Source organism: Polypterus senegalus, chromosome 16 (assembly GCF_016835505.1).
Source record: "Polypterus senegalus isolate Bchr_013 chromosome 16, ASM1683550v1, whole genome shotgun sequence".
NCBI lineage: Eukaryota > Metazoa > Chordata > Cladistia > Polypteriformes > Polypteridae > Polypterus > Polypterus senegalus.
The window spans coordinates 655,928-675,725 of NC_053169.1; the positions used below are offsets into that span (position 1 = coordinate 655,928).

The 19,798-nt window shown below is 37.2% G+C and overlaps 2 protein-coding genes across 5 annotated transcripts in view; one reads left to right on the forward strand and one right to left on the reverse strand.

Annotated features, from left to right (window-relative positions):
* The window catches only part of ints8 (integrator complex subunit 8), a 45,791-nt gene extending 44,713 nt beyond the window's left edge, over positions 1 to 1,078 (forward strand). For both annotated transcript variants that reach the window (XM_039737826.1, XM_039737827.1), the window contains exon 28: positions 626 to 1,078. In XM_039737826.1, the coding sequence (XP_039593760.1) occupies positions 626 to 742 (117 nt within the window). In that variant the 3' untranslated portion in view covers positions 743 to 1,078. The remainder of the gene's footprint in view (positions 1 to 625) is intronic.
* A 658-nt stretch (positions 1,079 to 1,736) lies between these two features.
* On the reverse strand, positions 1,737 to 19,374 carry ccne2 (cyclin E2). Of its 3 annotated transcripts, none has more exons than XM_039737830.1 (12): positions 19,205 to 19,374; positions 16,814 to 16,849; positions 16,610 to 16,691; positions 16,430 to 16,477; positions 13,317 to 13,462; positions 12,578 to 12,713; positions 11,438 to 11,584; positions 7,422 to 7,517; positions 6,033 to 6,167; positions 5,638 to 5,749; positions 4,613 to 4,770; positions 1,737 to 1,918 (listed from the first exon to the last, which is right to left on the reverse strand). In XM_039737830.1, the coding sequence occupies exons 2-12, from the start codon at positions 16,825 to 16,827 to the stop codon at positions 1,766 to 1,768; spliced, it is 1,227 nt and encodes a 408-aa protein (XP_039593764.1). In that variant the 5' UTR covers positions 16,828 to 16,849; positions 19,205 to 19,374; the 3' UTR covers positions 1,737 to 1,765. The 3 variants fall into 3 exon arrangements, with proteins under 3 accessions (XP_039593764.1, XP_039593762.1, XP_039593763.1); XM_039737828.1 differs by lacking the exon at positions 19,205 to 19,374 and adding an exon at positions 17,736 to 18,788; XM_039737829.1 differs by lacking the exon at positions 19,205 to 19,374 and adding an exon at positions 17,551 to 17,729.
* Positions 19,375 to 19,798: the final 424 nt, after the last annotated feature.

A 19,798-nucleotide genomic window follows, 5' to 3' on the forward strand; every position in this document is an offset into this window, starting at 1 on the left:
TACTGGGTCAGCTTGTCCGATTCCACCATATCAGTCAACACTTAAGTGCTGCTGGGTCGGTAGTTAAAGTATGCTGTTTTACTTCCGTATCAATGAATACATAAATTATATCCGGCCGGCAAGTAAATATGTTCCATACCTCCATATTGGTCAGCACAAGCTTTTACTGGCTAGGTAAGTACCAGTACCTCTTGATCAATCAGATACTACATAAGTTCAACATGCCAGCTTACCACTGCTTGGTGTGCATTATTCCTGCTGCTTCATACCTCCGCATATGAGTGAGTGTGCACTGAAGTGAACGTCGCAGAAAAATTAAACTTGGCTGCTGCCGGCAATGAGCACATCTCGCAACCGTCAGGCAGAAGAAATCACACCATAACGGTAAATTCTGGGAGGAGTGAGAACTTCAGGTCCAGGACTCTAGCGTAGCACACTTCATGATTGCTAAGGGCTCAGCTAGTAATTGGTCTGCAAGAGCTGAAGATGAACGTAATGAGGTGCAGGGTGTCAGAGTCGGAATTTGTTTTGTGGCGCATTTTAAATGCCAGGCAGCGGGTGTGGAGAGTAAATTGTGTTCACTACACTCACGCACATCTATCTTCTGTTGTTCTGTCGTTTTCAGATCAAAGCCATCGGACAGACAGAACTGAATGCAAGCAACCCAGAGGACGTGTTGCAGCTCGCAGCACAAAAGAGAAAAAAGAAGTTTCTCCAGGCAATGGCAAAATTGTATTTTTAAGGTTTCTATGCAATAAATACAAAACAGAATAAATGCAGTTTATAATTTATATTCACCAAAAAAAGGTACATGGCTTTATTTTTCTCTTATAAAATAAACATTCAGGACAAAAGTTCTTCTATATATACATTTTTACAAAATACATATTTACAGTAAGATACAAAATATATTTGTAAACCAAAATAAGTATTGGCTTCATAGCACAAATCTACACCATACATCAGAAACAGAAGCTTTAGGTGAGGTATTTGAAATGTCTTCTGGAACAACCTGGACAAAGTTAGAACTGGCTCTTTGAATACCACAATGTGTAAAAAAAAATCAAATCCGCTTCTGAAGGAAGAACATTGCAAAATTACTGAAAATACTTATAAATAGGAAATATTATTATTTTAAATTATCTAATGTCATTAAGTTAATGTAATTCACAAGTCACATATAAATTACATCTCGAGCCAACTACATATTTACATGGTAAACAATTCCTGTTGCACTCTTCCAGGCTCGCCACCTATTAGAGGAATGTAAATGGAGGTTCACTTCACATAACACTGCAGGGAAGACCCCCAAAAAAAAAACTGCATTTTGCATAAACGTGGCTCAGACTCCAGCTTGCACAGTTTGGCAGTAACTAATTCACAACGTTGTTGAATGACACACAGTTCGTTACTTTTCCCCCAAAATATTGTTTAAAAATCTAAATAGTTTCTGGATAAAAGGCCTCATTTAATGGTAACTAATCAAAATTAAGGAGGACTACGTTAAAAAAAAAAGGCATGGCTTTTAAAATTGTAATAAAAAATAAAAAGACATAAATGTGTTGTATTCAAACAAAGCTTGGGGTAATTAGAATGTGAAATAAAAATCAGCGATTTTTGGAATGTTTTAAGTGTTATCGAAACTCCAAATGCAGGCCAGATCCTGGGTACGAGGGCCTCTCCGTCAGCACCAGCGGTGACAAACTCTGCTTCTGACCCCCTCGTCAACATGTCTCTGTTCTTCAAGCTGTGTTTTTTTTTTTTTTTAGGGAGAGTAAGGAAGGCGGCTAGACGATTGCTTACTTAAGGTACAAGATGATAACTTTTCAGTGCTTTTTGGTGGAGTCAGGATTCCTCCCACAGATGCTGGAGATAAACATCCTGGTGAAACTTCAGTCTGTTTCTTTAGTGCAACATCCTGAAATTAAAAAAGGTAAAACGTTTAAGGTTTTGACAAGTGACTATCACTAGGATAAAGCCAATATGGACATTTGTAATAACCACGTTGCAAAGGACAAAAATACTCCCTACTGATATTCCTTACCTTTAATTACTATGGCAAGTGTTCTACTCGCACTTTTAAATTAATTACAGGTAAATAACATTATAAAGTTTTCACAGGATGAGTAATGGTGGAGAGTAACACATTGACTGCCACTGTGCTAGTAGGTACATTTGTTCCTGACACCAATGTAAAGTTGGGGTGTTCTGGTGTTGGCGAGACCATCAGGAGGCGCTCACTTTGTGGATCCCATTGCTCCTTACAGTAACAGTTGGCAAAGTCCCGACTCTCTGTAGTCCAGGGGCCTCCAACTCCAGTCCTGGAGAGCTACTGTGGCTGCAGTATTTCATTCTAACCCTTTTATTAGAACAATCTAGACGAGAACAGGCCATTCAGCCCAACAAAGCTTGCCAGTCCTATGCACTTATTTGTTCCAAAAAAACAGCAAGTCGAGTTTTGAGAGTCCCTAACGTCTATCTGTCCACCACACTACTTGATCGCTTATTCCAAGTGTCCATCATTCTTTGTGTAAAGAAAAACTTCCTAATGTTTGTGCCTATTTTACCCTTCACAAGTTTCTAAGTGTTCCCGTGTTCTTGATGAACTCATTTTAAAATACAAGTCTCGATCCACTGGACTAATTCCCTTCATAATTTTAAACACTTTAATCATGTCACCTCTTAATCTTTTGCTTAAACTATGTATATTTTTCTTAATTAGTGACCAGATTTTGCTGTTAATTAACACTTTGCCTTATTTTTAATTGATGCACCACTTAAGACTCAGGCCCCTTCATTATTTATTTTTTTCCTTAATTAGCAAACAATATTAAGACACAAAATGAACCAACACACAAACAACCACCACCTCCGCCCCTCACACAATAACTGAAAATAAAGAAAGGTGAAGGCCTCAGTAATGTTGATCTGCTCAGGTCCACAAAACATTTTGACAGCCAGCGCTCTTAAAAAAAAAAAAGAAAATCAACAGTCGTGGAAATGTCTGCCATGGCAGAATGAGCACCGTGGAATTAAATAACGGGTTTAATTAGCAACGAGAATTGGCTTCAAATTAAGAAACTGAATGAAGTGAAGTTGGTTGGAGTTTGAGGCCCCAATTTAGTTGGTCATCTGTTGGCTCACTTCACATCAAATTTATGTTTAGGTGCCGTTTAAGGAAAAAAAGAATCAGATTCAGCGGTCAGAGTCTCAGGAAAAGTCAATTAAAATAAAAGGAAAGAGTTAATTAGCAGCAAAAACTGATCACTTACTAAGAAAAGAGTTAGAATGAAAACTTGCAGACACAGCAGCTTCCCAGGGCTGGAGTTGGAGACCCTTGCTGTAGTCATTAAAGATCTCTGGGCAACTTTCAAAAAGAGTAGGGTGTTTTCATTTCCCAATGTCCTAGCTAAATTGCCCACTATGGTCACGCTGACCCCTAAATCACCCCCTGCTCCTTAATGACAAACTCTGTCCTCTTCACTACCTAACAGCTAATGTGTTGTGAGCGTACTGGTGGAAGAATGGCTGCCATCTCATCCTCCAGGTTGGTGCTGCACATTGACGGTGATTGAAGTGACCTCCCTATTGTGTCTGTAAAGATCTTTGAGTAGAAAAAGACAATTAATTATTATTAGTATTAAAAGGAATGCTCCACACAGAAATGGTATTTTTTATGTTACTAACACCACATGTTATGTAGTGATGACTGAGAAAAATATTTTTAAATCTCATACCTGGAAAAGTCAAACAAAAAACAGATTGCCACAATACTGAGCTTTTCAATTGAAGACAATTAAAAATGAGGTGAGTGGCATGTCTTCAAAATTATAAGTGCAGTTTTAATGGCAATTTCCTGTTTATGATGTACTCATAAAAAATTATCAAAAAATGCATGTGTTTTCATGTTGTGAGGAATTGACAGGATAACTGACCAAAAAAAAAAAGTAAAACAATTTTATGCACTCGGCAAGGAAGAAACAATGTTGGAGAATTGCAAATATGGGTAATATGTGGGAAGAACAGAAAGAAAGTGCAGTTTGACAAAAAGCAGCAACAGTTAACGATAGACATAATGGATGGACTGGCACACCGAGTGGTTCCTTACTGGGCCAGGATTCCATCATGGAAGGACAGTGTGGATAGATGAGTTCCCCTCTAGTTAGGTTGGTTTCCTATTCCCTTTTTCATTCTGATGTAAGTTATAATGGATGGACTGCAAAGAAACGTTCATCCCCCCAGTATGACAGGTGGCATTTCTTTGAATGATTTTCTCATACACAGTTCTGCAACCTGACCACCACTTTGAGGGAGCCATCCATTTACATGAACACTTGAGCTGATGGACCCTTGGGAACTGATACTATAAAGTTCAAAGGAGTAGGGTGTAAGGTAATTTGCTTGTTCCCTGCACATCCTGGATGAGCCTCTGATGTGTACTTAGTGAAGGTTGTTGCTTCTTGGCTTTCAAATTGAGCTTGTGTTGGACTTAGGAAGTCATGGAAATGGATGGATGGATGCTGGGAAGGATATTTGTATAGTTAACTATTTTCACTCTACATTTTAAAAATGACCTTTTATTAGATATATTGATAATGAGCAGAATCCTTACCAGCATTGCCAAGTAGTTTGTGTGAGTTTGGATATTATGTCTATCGTCCGTTGCAATCTTCTTAAATTCCTTTGGGACTGCAGGCGAGTCTCCCTTTATAGTTTGAACAAAGGGTAACATCCAGTTTACACAGTTTGAAATAGAATCCCAATCAAGTCCTGTAGAGCATGAGAGAGGGAAAAAAAGAAACAATAAATTTTACAAATTTCATTTAGCTTAACCAACCAATTACAATCTCATGTAACTGTAACCCTGAGAATGACTTTGGCATTGTGTGCATTAAACAGAGTGGTAAGGTGTTGCATATTGATTTGCTCATGCTTATACAATACACACCACAATAACGACCCCATTAAATATATTGTAGTGTACAGCTTCTAATAAAGTGATGACAACAGGTTTACCAGGCTGTAGAGTAAAGTATTTGTCAGGTAAGGAAATCCCTGAATCAAATATTACATTCCAACATCGCCCAGCTATACATCCTCAGCAACTCCTCATTGTTCATTTTCAAAACATTAAGAGGCTGAAAGGTCAAGTTTTAAATAGGAAATAGAGAAGGATAGGACTAAAAATATTATTTGGGGATGGATACAAGTACAAATAGCCATTTGTAAATGAGCATGATAAAATAGAACATTATTCAAGCTCCCAAAGCACAGTGGGCCAGATGCAGAAGCTCCTTTGAGAAACTTAACTTCATTATTGTACCTTGTGCCCTAGTTAATATTACAGCCACCATGTGCAACACAATTGTTTCTGTTTTCAGTTTCTGTTTTGTAGGAAATATTCAAATATCCTTCAAGCATAAAGTAAGAATATTTGACAAGAAAATAACTTGAAATGCCAGCCCCCAATGCAACTGATCTCCATTGGGGGAAAAAAACATTCTGAACATAAAATTTTGTGTTCCTCTTCCTGACAGTTGACTTCTAGTTTGGATGAATTGTATATCCATGTGTAACTGTGCACAATAATGATTTATGACACTTAGTTTGTCATGTTAAAAACAACCACAAGCTTACCTGACACCTTCTGAACCAGCTCAAAGGACGTATAGTGGTAAAATGCAGCAGCTGCCAATACGCCATACTGATGCTCCAAACAATTGATATCAAGAATGCATAAATCTAAAAGCTAAATCATAAAAATGAATTAGTACTGTTTCAGTTTAAACAAATGATTCTTATTGACAAGCAATGCAGGTTCAAATGGGAAAAGCAAAAATAGTTCAGGACAGAACATTTTGGACCAAGTAAACTTTATACAGTATAGAATAGTCAAAACACCAGCACAGAATTCAACACAATATTGATCTTGTTCAAGAATAGCAACCATGGACATTTGATGTCCTCCTAGAGATTTTTATGCAAATGTAATAAATTGTAAAATTAAAAGAAAAAAAAAAAAAGAAACTCACTTGTGCTATTTGAATAAACGTCTCTTGATGAAATTGAGGTAGTAAGACATTCCTTTCTTCATCTAAAGAAGCCATCTGGATATATAACTTTAGCCATGAGATAACAGTCTCTGGGCATAAGTCCCAGTTTAATGCCTATTTAACATTGTAGGAGACACAAACAAATTTGAATTAGTATGATTCCAATCCCTTTCTGTCAGTCAGTCAGTCAATCATCCAACCTGCTATATCCTAACACAGGGTCACAGGGTCTACTGGAGCCAATCCCCTGCCAACACAGGGCACAAGGCACGAACAAACCCCGGGCAGGGCACCAGCCCACCACAGGGCACACACACATACTAGGGACAATTTAGGATCACCAATACACCTAACCTGCATGTCTTTGGACTGTGGGAGGAAATCAGAGCACACACGGGGAGAACATGCAAACTCCACGCAGGGAGGACCCGGTAAACTAACCCAGGTCTCCTTAATGCGAGGCAGCAGAGCTACCACTGCACCACCGTACCGCCCCCAATCCCTTCCTGCTTAATTTTATTTTTAAACGGTCATGCTGTCTATCCTTGACCCCTAAAAACTGTAAAGGCACTGCAGTTTCCTTGGCAATGGCTCTCAACTGTACAATCAGAGTAATTTAAAGACCTAAACAGAAAAACTTAAACAATCTAAATACAAATCTAGTAAATGGCATTTAAACAGGATAAAGGTCAATGGGTACTAACAATGCAATAGATCTGATTAAAAACCAAATAAACCTCATTTTATAGAAATTCATTCATTTTATGCACCTTGGGTTCTTTGACAGGTTGTGATAGAGGAACTTCAATCCACACACTCTAGTGCCATAAAAATGGGCGCCATTTAACCATGCAATCAGTTAGATTTATTTATTTGAATTTTTTTTTTTCAGAAGTCAGAATTTGGAAAAAAAATAAAAAGTTAAAATGTTCTTGCTTTTGGTGTGTACAATGTGAAGTCTTTTATTGACAATTTTTTTAATTGTTTCAAAAGTTTTTCAATATTATTATTTAGCCCTAGGTATGTTTACCACGTCTTTTGACTTTAACTTTGCTAGCATTTTGCAGTTCCTACCAGGCCGTAAAAGCATTGGCGTTTTTCTTCTGCATAAATAAAATCTAACATTTATCCCACTGCCAACCAGAAGAATGTTTAAATGGTGTGTGAAATAGACCTCCATGAGCCCTATTTTTTTTTTCCAAACTTTGCTAAAGTCTTTGTAATTTGGTCCACACTATAAAAATATGATTTAAAAAATTTTAAACTTCTGTTTAGCTCAATATTTTCTTTGTTCTTTTTTCCAAAATTATGAAGATGAATTAAAAGCAACCCAATCACACTAACATTTTAGCAAATAAAAAACCTTACCTTTAATACAATTAATTCCATATCTATAATTTCTTCAACGGTGCATGCACCATCCGTTACATAGGCAAACTCGTGTAATTTGGGAGGGTAAATTTCCTAAGTAAGAATACAAATTAAGCAAATCATTAAAAATGACAACTTAATACTCTTCAGATCAATATGCTTGTAATGCACTTTATTGGTAAATTACAAATATTTTTTATTAAATGTTATTGATTTTATTGTAATCACACAACATTCCATACAAATAGATCAATTTTAACAAAAATAGGATTGAAAACAAATTAAAAATTTAAAGTAAAATGTTTAAATGCAACTTTTTTTTAGTATCAGTCCTAAAGAAGTAAACACAAAAGTGCTCAGTGGGCAAGCTATCCCTTTACATTTTAACCTGTTATTTTAGACACAAAATGTACAAACACTTTCTACCCGTACTCCCTTTATTAACTCTTAATATTAAAAAAGGAAAATATGAGGTAAAATGATAGAACCAACACCAGTCACTAGAAATAAGACACCAGCTAAAAGCAGAAATAATGCATGCAATTAATTCCAATTGAAAAATCTGTCCATCCATTTTCCAAATTTTCTTATCCCAAGCAGGGTCTAAGATGTTTGTGTAGAACAAAACAAAAAACTAAAAGGCATGTATATGATGGGTGGCAGGGTGGTGCATAGGTAATACTGCTGCCTCGCAGTTAGGAGACCCGAGTTCGCTTCCCAGGTCCTCCCTGCGTGGAGTTTGCATGTTCTCCCCGTATCTGCGTGGGTTTCCTCCCACAGTCCAAAGACATGCAGGTTAGGTGCATTGGCGATCCTAAATTGTCCCAAGTGTGTGCTTGGTGTGTGTGTGTGTGTGCGCACCCTGCGGTGGTAACCCTGTGTTAGGATATAGCGGGTTTGATAAATGAATGGATGGATGGATATGATGTAAAGGTTTTGCTTTAGTTTGGAGGAAAAAAAAAAAAAAACTACAGAACATCTTAGAAATGAAACCAAACAACTCTAGAAATGTTGATAAAGAAACTGAATATTTTGAGCCTTTTCTTTCAGTCACACACATGCATGTTATATTTATTTACAGTCAGCACATATTTCATTATTTTCTGCCTTAGCACCAAGTCACAGTTTTATTGTTTCTACTGTATTATAAATTTCCTAGTTTAACATAACCAAACCTTAAAATGCAAGATGGATGAAAATGATGCTGTTGCAAGGGATATTGAAAAGAGCCTTGTACTTTATTTTTGAATTGGATAAATGCTAATACATTAATAGGGGTTAAAGGGGACAATACTTGTAAAGTAATATTAAAATATGCAGCATTTTAATACATGTGTTTTGTTTTGGTTGACCTTTAGTCTCTTAAGTGGTGGCATTTTGTTGCTGAGAGAGAACACGTGATATTCTGTAACCATATTAATAATTTACCAGAAAAGGCTGTCACAGCAAGGGAGAGATGGCTACAGATGTGGAAGGGGTGGAGTACTTGTTTATACTTTTCTTTCCTTTCATAAAACATTAACGTATATGAAAATTGACCTCAGTAATAAACACGTTTTTTTACATAACATTTCCATTTAATAAATAGAGCACAAAAAAAGAAAAAAAAAAAAACCCCAGTAAAAAATGTATATAAAATAAACTTGGACACTAATTATGCTAAAAAAAAACATGACAGTATATAAAGCACATTTTTGTGATACTAGTAAATAGTGTTTCTTCTATGATTTCCACACTGGCAGGTTAAAGAAATAGTTCAAATAAAATTCAACATTAACCTTAATTTTTTACTTTGAGAAATGTCTGTGGCAGACAGGAATTAAGTTTTTGACTTGCTTGCTAATTTGTAATGAACCTTAGCTGGTTGCAATACATAGAATGACAGAAAGGAAAGTTTGGCAATTTAAAACCCGACAAGTTGTACGTTTTTCAATACACTGATATTTTAAATTTTATTTTTTTTTTTTATATTTACTCCTTCTGTACTGTCAGTTTCATTCTGCAGATGCAGGGTTTGCTGTGGTTATGGTTTTAAAACCATGCAGTATTTACAGCCTTTGTTCTAGACTTTCATATGTACACTGATCACACCTTTCTCTGAACCGAACATTTGATGGCAGTGAAGCAGAAGTGTATAATTAGGTCAAATGTATTGTTATTTTGAATAACATTACCACCACATATGGATTGGATGTGGACCCTAAATCAATTCCTGGCTGAAACGTGCTCTGTGTGAATTTTACATTTCCTGTAGCTTGTATGGGTTTTCTCCAGGGACCTCTGTGTCCTCCAGTGTGTGCACATCGTTGAGCAGGTTTATGTAATCAGATGGACTGACCTCTCAGAAGTGGCCAGGCATGGGCATGTGTATGCTGTGATGGACTGCTGCCCTCTCGAGTGCTGAATCCTGACTTACACCAGGCTCCGCTCCTCACACTACTGAATTTTGATTTTTAAATCACTGAAACCAAAAAAATATTTGTACTACACTTATTATTTAAGTGCATGTTGGATTTGATTCTGATAGAACTCCACATACTTAGCACTTAAAATTATTACAACTGAAAATATTCTGTATATATTTTGAGATGATCACTTGACGTGTACAGTCAGGAGTCAAGTCCAAATAAAAGTGCTTTAAAGCACTTTTAAAGCAAATGGCATTGGGAGGATGCAAGATAAATATAGTTGAGAACCCAGAAAACACTGCAAATAACATTCTGATTGAATTAATTGTATTTACATAGGCATTAACAGGTCATATGAAATGATATGATAACTGGCAGTGATCTGTAAATTGGCATCAGCTCAGGGAGGCAAAGAGCTCACTACATTAAATACTTTTATACATGCAATGTTAGGTTAAATACTTTGTTAAATAAGGATGACCATTTGCGATTTAAAAAAATTCTTTACTCCTGCTTTAATGTTGTTGTGCACTCTTGCTTACAGAAAATTCTCTCCGACTATGTTTTAATTGTTTATGAGAATAACTACATTTAAACAATGGCACTGTGATGCCTATTGTTTTCATTTTACCTGCTATTGCACTTGTAACTAAGAACATTAAAGGAGTTATGACATGCTACAAGTGACACATTAGATCTGCATTTCAATTGATTTTGACCATCTAATAGTCTCCATTTAAGTACATTTTGAGTTGTTCTCCTTCCTTATACATTACAGTAAGTAACCAAGCACTTGAAATTGTGCCTCATATGGTCCAATGACCATTCTGACATGAAAAAAAATCTACATGTATTTTTTAGACACCTATCATTTGGAATCATTCTTTGTTTTACAATTCACAAAAAATAAATTAACATAACCAATGCTCCAATTTAGTAATGGAAGTGTATTATTTAAAAAAATTAAACTGAATTAGTGTTCAAACAATTCTCAGTTTGAAATTGTACGTGCTGCATTTTCACTGTCATTTTGTGTAATTTACTTCGAGTTGATTTACATTGTCGAACGACTCACTGTTTGAGACACTATATGGCAGTTTTTCTATTTACATCATCCAACAAAGGACCATATCATTTTGTTATAAATATTGTAAACCCTTGTTGTTTCTTGTATGAAACAATGAAAATTTTAAAAGCATAGATTCCACTAACCCATACATGTTTGTTTTACTACTTTGAGAAACATGAAATTCTGAGTTGTGTGTGAACTATTCTATTACGTAACAAGACACAAGTCACACTGTAAGTGTAGGAGTCAATCTGAGGGATGCGTTAAAATCTATTCATATCCCAGATGCTAATTCAGCCTGCTAGAATTGTGGAAGATCTAAATATGCAGCAACTGTCTCAATGAAAACCAAGTAATTATTCAACCATATTACTTTGCTGCAACCTCGGAGGAAACACAATTACACAAAAGGCTGACAATACGTTCTTGTGCATGGGAGCAAACTGATCAAAGCAGAGATGATATGAAATATACAAGTTTGTTCCTGGAATAATATACCACAAGAACCATCTGAAACAAACTTGAAAAATACTCACCTCAATTTTGGAAGCAATAAAGAGTGTTGTAATTCCAATTAGTTGTAACATATTTTTATTGATATTCTCCTGTGTTACCATAAACCGATCAAAGTAATCTTGAGCCAAATAGAAAGTTTCCCGATGCAGTGAATATACTTCACATACCTAAAAGAAATTAAAAACAACGCTTGGTACCTTTTCACCAATACCAAGACAGATAATTAAAGCCATCACCCATCATATATGGTTGCTATGAGGTACAGGTTTGCAAAAAGATGGCATTCCTTTATGTGCATATCACTGACTAACTACCCATCCATCATATTTCCAAAAATGCTTTTATGATTAGAGGGACATGGGAAGCAAAAGAGCAATAGCCAACCCTAGACTGGCCATCAGTCCATTTATTACAATGCATGTTTAAATTGGTCCAGTTTATTGCCTTAAAATGCTTCCTTTTAGCTAAACAAGTTGAATATGTATGTAAATATGTAGATTAGTGCTTTGGCATTTTCATTGCACTGCACTGGAAATGATACTCATTTGCCATCTTGCAAACTTAAGAGTACGCTAGGTAATCTGTTTTAAATAATCCACAAGGTTTATACACATACAAACATACACAAACCACAGTAAAGCTGAAAATAAGCATGAAGCTAGTACAACCTCTTCCATTTTAGTGTTATATCCCCAGTACTTCAACTGCCAATGAACTAAGAGCAGGTAGGATGAGTCTATAAGAAGTCTCCTCCAAGCATCACCACATTACAAAGCAAAGCGTTACATTGTCTAAAATATGCATGTAAGCCTCTATTTTTCTCTTTTATAGATTCAACCTACATTTTCTAACTTGTTTATCTAGGTCAGGATCAGAAGTAGCCAGTCCTTGTATTGGCATCACTGATTGCAAGGTGAGAAACAAGCCCAAATGCACTCATACCAGGCCAGTATAAATTAACATTATATGTAGATTTGGGGGGATCTGGGAGGAAGGTCTATACAAAAAAAGTGTCCAGGATGGGATTGAAATCAGGTCGCTGTAACTATGAGGAAGGAGACTGTGAGATTGTACATTTACACAAGGAAGAAGGTGGGTTTAGGAAGGAGGACACCAGGACACCACTTATAAAACAACCAAAAACAAACACACAAACTCACCTCTAGCAGCCAGTCAAGAAGAATGGCCCTCATTTTTGGTTGCAGCATTGGATGCTGATATAGAAAGCCTTTGTTGTGAGTGTATTTTACTTCTTTATTTAACATTCTTAACCACACATCATCAGAATTTGCCCAGCTTCAATTAGACAAGGGAGAAAAAAAAAAAAAAAAGATTTTTATTCAAATGAAACAATTTTAAGCAAAAGCAAATAAATCAAAATGAAACTATATTTTATAAAAGGATGAATTACCAGAATTAGGAGTATATAATATATGTTTGTGTACATTGATGCCACCATATTCAGTAAAAACAGAAAATTGTTTTTTGGTACCTCTTAAGGTTAAGCTTGTAGTAGGACTTAAGACACCAAACTGTATTTTTATTCAACATATGGCTTTTGATTGCATTTTTGTATTCATATTAATGTGCTACACAAGTTTAAAAAAAACACTCTTTATATGTGACCTTGTTTCTTCCATTTCTATCTGTACTGACTCTCAAGAGAAAATGATAAACCTTTCATCCTTTTCTATGCAGATTTTGATTTTCTGTAGTTTATAGGAGTACTAGGGTGTTGTTTACAGGTTAAACACTCAAAGCTTCTTTGTTATGTTTAATTACAACAAATATAACATTTTACCAGATTCAAATAAACCTTGTTGTAGAAAGGGGAAAATGGCAAACTACTAAAGAGTAAACAACTTATTCATATGAATATGTAAACAAAAAATAACTTACCTAAGATATGGCAAAGGTGATGGCTTTATAAATAGGTTTTTAAATCTATATTGTTTAAACCCAGAGAAATCTGTGGTGGTCTCAATTTCTTTGTGAGGTGTCTCAATTAGGATGCAAGGACTCGAAACTCCAGGTGCCCAACAGCTCTGCAAAAAAATAGATAAAAAAAATTCAATCGATACATATATATATATATATATTTTTTTTATTATGGATGGAGAAAAAAGAAAAACTTCACCAATCACAATATGTGTTGTTTATGGCTTAGGTTACCTCTTGGTCTAATCATAACACACTTTGTACCAATGCTCAGGTCCATATCAGAGGACCTGTGTTTGTTATTTTCTGAAATTGACATTACTTTAATTCACCCTACTTCGATGCATAATATTGTTCTACTGTACCCATTAAGTATACTTTTACAAAACACTATGCACATCTTTGAATTGGGGAAAAAGGAAACTGACAGAAAAAAAACAATTAGTTTACCTTAGTGTATAATAAATAAGGCGGTCATTTTGGAATCATTACTGATTAATCTAACCTTATGTCCTTCACGGTTTTCATTATCTTGTTGTAGAATGCACTAAGAAGGACACTTAATGTATATTCAATCTTAGAAATACTTAATCGATCTTCACTTTCATTACATTATGTATACATCTGTAGTATTAGATGTCCCTGATTTAAATTCTTTGCTATTCTCAGAAAACCAAAATAATTCAATTTTCAGTAATGCCTCAAAAGCATATTGTAATCTTTTTAGTCAGCAAATAAATGGTGTCATTTTGCTTGACTTCTCATATGACACACCTAAATGATCACTCATATAATCAAACAGTTTTAGAAATCATAGAATAGTTTAAGGGAAGTCTCCACAAAAACTGAGTGATTATGCAAAAAGACGACGACTAGTGAGGGAGGCCATCCGCTGTGAAGGATTTACAAGCTACAGAAGCTAAGACTGGAGAGACTGTGCATTCAACAACTGTTGCCTGGGTGCCTCACCAGCCATAGTTTTATGGGAGTGAGGCAAAGAGAAAGCCGCTGTTAATAAATGCATATGACATTTTGGTTACTGGAAGAAGGTTTTATGAGGAGTCCAAAATGGGGTTTTTTTGGTAATCAAACTAAAATCCATGCTTCAAGGTAAATTAAACAAACACATCATCCCCACCATGAAGCATGGCAGCATCAGGCTGAAGGGATTTTTTTCTCTGCAGCTGCACCCAAAAGGCTTGTGAAGTTAAAATGAATGCAACAAGGCACAGGGAGATCTAAAGGGTGCAAAAAAACAAAAAAACCTGCTCCTTGAGAGAAGATCTGTTTCTCAAGAAAACAACAACAACCCCAAGCATAAAGCCAAAGCAAAGATTAATGAGGACAAATTGCTCTGTCCAGATATGCAAAGCTTAGGGAGAGACCTGTGCACACTGACTCAAGGCTGTCATGGCTGCCAATGGTGTAATAAAATGTGAAAACTTCCAAGGGATGAAAAATTGTTATAGTCACTCTATTTGCAATCATGACTGGCTTTAGGTTTTTATATATAATTGGTTAAAAGTTTACTTTAGCTGTTGTCACACCTTCCCTAATTAAGTGAAAAGATCTGAATGTTAACTTTTCAAGTACAAGTGATTCAGTGTTCCTTAAGGATCCATCCAGCCATCCATTTTCTAACCCGCTGAATCCGTATACAGGGTCACGGGGGTCTGCTGGAGCCAATCCCAGCCAACACAGGGCACAAGGCAGGAACCAATCCTGGGCAGGGTGCCAACCCACCACAGGACACACACAAACACACCCACACACCAAGCACACACTAGGGCCAATTTAGAATCGCCAATCCACCTAACCTGCATGTCTTTGGATTGTGGGAGGAAACCGGAGCGCCCGGAGGAAACCCACGCAGACACGGGAGAACATGCACACTCCACGCAGGGAGGACCCGGGAAGCGAACCCGGGTCTCCTAACTGCGAGGCAGCAGCGCTACCACTGCGCCACCGTGCCGCCCTCCTTAAGGATAAAATATGAAAATTCTCAATGGGGTGAATATATTTTATTTGGCATTTTAAGCATTTACCCCCACATTTTATATGATGGATAGGAAAGGTATTATATAATAGGCATGTGAAAGGCACTATATAATAGACAGAGATACCGTATCCCTCTCAATATAAAACACACACACATGTATATGCACACCATACACTATATATACTATATATAATACTGTGTGTATTCCTGTTAAATCATGGATAAAAATAGTATCAACAATGCTTAACCCCATCCCCGCCTAAACAACATATACAAGTGCACATCCATCCTTGTTTTAAACAAGCTATCCATTTTCTAATTCTGGGAGTCAGTGTCTGTCTTGGCAGCACTCAGCACAAGGACCCTGGCACTCCCTCCCTCGCTCGCTCGTTCGCTCATACAGGACCAGTTCAATAAGACGGACACGTTTTTTGGGTTGTGTGAGGAAAAACTATGCAAACGTGGAGACAATGATCACATTTCTGGTTCCTTGGCTGGGGTTTGCACCTATGGTGCCAACCTCTTCACTGTCCTGTATATAGTGTATACTATGTACTGTAAATACTTACACGTACTGTATGCACATATAAATATTACAACTAAAATTAGAAACACACACACACACATAGAAAAGCAAGAAATCGAGCAAAGCGGCTAATCACAGTCGTTACAAAGCTCTTCGATGGAGGAGCTTCTATAAAAGAGCATAAACTATTTCTTGCTAACCTTACATTTTATGCCCGACTGCTGAAGTGCCACGCAAGGGACAAAGAGTGGTCTTGAGCAGAATTAGGCGGGCACACAGATGGGCGGGCGCAGGCGCGCGCGCGCGCACACACACACACACACCCGCCAAGCAGCAGGCGCGCCAGGACAGCCCGAGCCTCAACAAATGCGCCAGGCGGCTCACGCCGGTCACACAGCAGCTGTCATCACACTCGCGCTTTCTATCGCCACCAGCATATTTGTCGGGGGATGGGTGGGGGGTGTTAAACCCGCGGAAAGAACAATGATAACCCCCATTTAAAGATTATACGTGACCCCCAGGTAGTCGATTCGCCAATATCCCACTAACCTGTATTTCGTAGTTATGTTTCTTGATTACTGTTACCTCCGGTTCGTCCTGCAAAAAAGACGAACAAGTTTAATAACGCTTTATATATACACATATAAACGCAAATATAACTGCATACAAACATACTTTTATATACACACACACTAGATGTCTAATAAAAAAATTAAACTCCTCCCTTACTATTTGTATTTCAGATCTCCTTTTTCTAGTTGTACTGCTTCTTGGGGAACATCCAATGTCATTTCTGGCTTGTAATCGAACACTGCAAAGATAAGTATTAAATAGTATTAAAAATGTTTACGTAAAACTTATGTGAAAAGAAATATCAGAGTGCTCCCTATATATAAAAAGATCACCAACACAGATGTATGACATAAAACTCACCTGCGCCTTGACATCCTGCTGAAAAAGAGCTGATAGCTATAAAACAAAAAATATATACATAGTTTAGCCACATGTGCATTGATAAAGGTGACAAATCATCGAAATAACAATTGAAGCAAATTGCGGAACTACGCAAATTCAACAGCCAGTTGAAAAGGACACACGGCGGCAAAAGCTTACGAGAAAAAAAAAAAAAAAAAAGTAGGCAGACACAACGGAGAGGCACTGCCGGCTCCTCAAAACATAATCGTTTAGTATAAAAAATTCAAAATGCAACCCCCGCTGTAGTGTGCTGTATTTTTTGAGGCCAAACGTGGAATGAAGAGCCTCGCTGAACAGGCGCCGCTGGTTATTTTAGGAGGCTTCAGGCTCACCCTTCTCCGCGCCAAATTGTGCAAAAGCGGGCAGGACCGTTTTGGTCACGTACCTCAAAGGGCTTCCCTGCACGAGTCGCTGCCACACACACAGAGAAGCACAAATATACAAATATGTATAACGTGTGCTAATATTGCCTGCCTATTTCAAACAAATAAACGAGCTGACATCTGTAATCGTTACTCTTGACGTGCAAAGGGAAATATTCAATGACAAAGTCCACTATACCTTACTTTCATTTCATGTCCTTACAAAAAAAAATACAGCACTGTCAGGATTACATGAGCAGTTTTTCAAATACAGAAAACAATCCGATAACGTTATTAAACGACTTAACAGATGCAGCGTCCACAGATAATTACCAGAAAAGTTGTCCGAATAACCAACTCGATCGTAAATAAAAAAATATAACAGCAATGCACAGCGCCTGAATTGTCCTACAACGATTATGCCAGTACTCCTTTCCCCCTTTCGAAGGGGTAAATCATTGTATTTTGCAAATCCCGCGCAGTTTTCTACGCGCCGATTCCCAGCAAAGCCGCCTTACCGGAGGAGTGTGACTCTGCAGAGTGAGCGAGCATCAGTGGGCGCCGGCGCCAAGTCTTAAATTGTACCGGCACCCCTGCTACAGCGCATGCGCCCGTCCGCCGAGTCGGCCCTCCAGGGGCATCGCTTTCAGATTCGAAACCGCGGACGTTTCATCGTTCCTCCTGATGTATATCTATATGTTGCAAAATTATACATCCATTAATAGCTTCCACACTGGCTAAGAAAAGGAGGATTACATCGAAAGGACGAATATAAATTTTCTCTTCAGGCGTCTGCACGTTAGGCTTTTTTGTTAGATTTTTCATACTGATGATCCATATAAAAATAAACTGAGCAGCAACGGACACAATATTTATTATTTCTTCCATTATTGCGAAGTTTTAGCTTTGATTTATTTATTAATGTATGTGCACAATCGCCTTAATTTATTTGAGGCTGCGGTCACCAATATGCAAAGAATCGATTGGGTTGTACATACGCGTTGGGGTGGAGTTACGAGTGAGCATCAGCCAATGAAAAGAGTGTAAAATGGAGCCAACGTGAGCGGTACAAAATGTAAACAGACAGCAGACTTCCTGCTTCCAGTGTGACGTACCAGCAACCCCGGATGCGGCGTCCAAAATTTGAACAGGTTACAACGTGAGGCGGAGGTTTTCTTCCATTTGCATTACTTTGTGCATAACAAGTTACGAACGCGTAGCCCTTTATATTAACAATATGGAAACAATAATACTATACGATATACGGATCAACTTTTGTACTCGCTCAACAATCCCTTCAGAGACGATACGCGCTGCACCGCAGAAGCCCAGTTCAAGGTAAGAGTCCATCTCTGTCTTTTGGTGTACAGACTTGCACAGACAAACTTTTTGAAAGACAAGAATCGGATTAAACGAGATCAGTCACATTTAAATATAGGGTAACGTTTTTTGATACTGACTGAAATTTATTGTGTTAAAAGATAATATTCACATTTATCTACTGTATATTAGTAAAACTGCACAATGTATACTGACAAGTAATTAAAATCGCGTGAAACGAGATGTTAGAAGTCACACCAAGTAGATCGCATTTCCATCTGTCCATTTTATTATTTTTAGTCCCTGCATCTAGTTTAATTCATATTGTTAATTATTATTATTTATTTAACAGACACCTTTATTCAAGGCGACTCACAAAGTAAGTTATAATACGTACAGGAATGATTAGAAGGTGCAAGCATCAAAAGCAACAGAGGAAAAGCTAAAAAGCAAGCAAGAGGGACTCATACTAGTACTACTACTTACTATAATTATACCAGCAACTAGACTAAGACACACATCAGTATCTTAAACTCTTTTGTCAGTACATGATCGATCCTGTAGAAGAAACACTAAGCATTCCAAAATATTTAAAGAATAGGTATGTTTTCAAGATACATAATAGGAGGAAACTGGGTTCTGTTCAAAGATCATTCCACAGCTTTACCATAACAATGGAGAATCTTAGAAGAGAAGGAGCTGTCAATTGCTGAGGTCAGAGCAGAACTGGATACAAGGAGGAAACCAACTCTAGATGGAACAAAAATCGAATAAATCAATGTCAGTTAACCAATTAAGGCAACACACTTTAAATGGTTATAGTGAAACACAAATATAACAGTCAAAACCAAAGCAGATAATACTCTACTAAAGCACATACTATAACTATACCAACATTAAGTGTCACAAAGTACACTTCACAATCCTTTGTCATGACCCTTACTGCCCTCTTGGTATCCCTCGTATGTTTATGCACTGTTTTTGATTTTTGGTCCTTAACTTCTCCCTCGTCTTCTCTGGTTGTTTTTTTACAATTCCCCTTTTGCTTCCAATGTTTTGTTTACTACATCTCTTTGGCCTGTCTCCCTTTCCTTGAACATTTATTTATTTGGGCTCCATAGTTGTCAAATTACTTGTTGCTTCCCAATGGAAACTCACAGAATTGAGCACATAAGGGAATTAACTGGACATCTGCCTTCTCTAATCTGATTTACTCGGACTTAAGTTTTGTGGACTAACAATGCATCTAGCAAGTCCTTTC

Bases quoted from the DNA above. Each gene is read 5' to 3' on its own strand.
- ccne2 (XM_039737830.1), bottom strand. The intron at 6,168-7,421 runs GTAAGGTTTTTT...AATGTTAAATAG, and splicing joins TGGAATTAATTGTATTAAAG to GCATTAAACTGGGACTTATG. The intron at 5,750-6,032 runs GTGAGTTTCTTT...TTTATGATTTAG, and splicing joins CGTTTATTCAAATAGCACAA to CTTTTAGATTTATGCATTCT.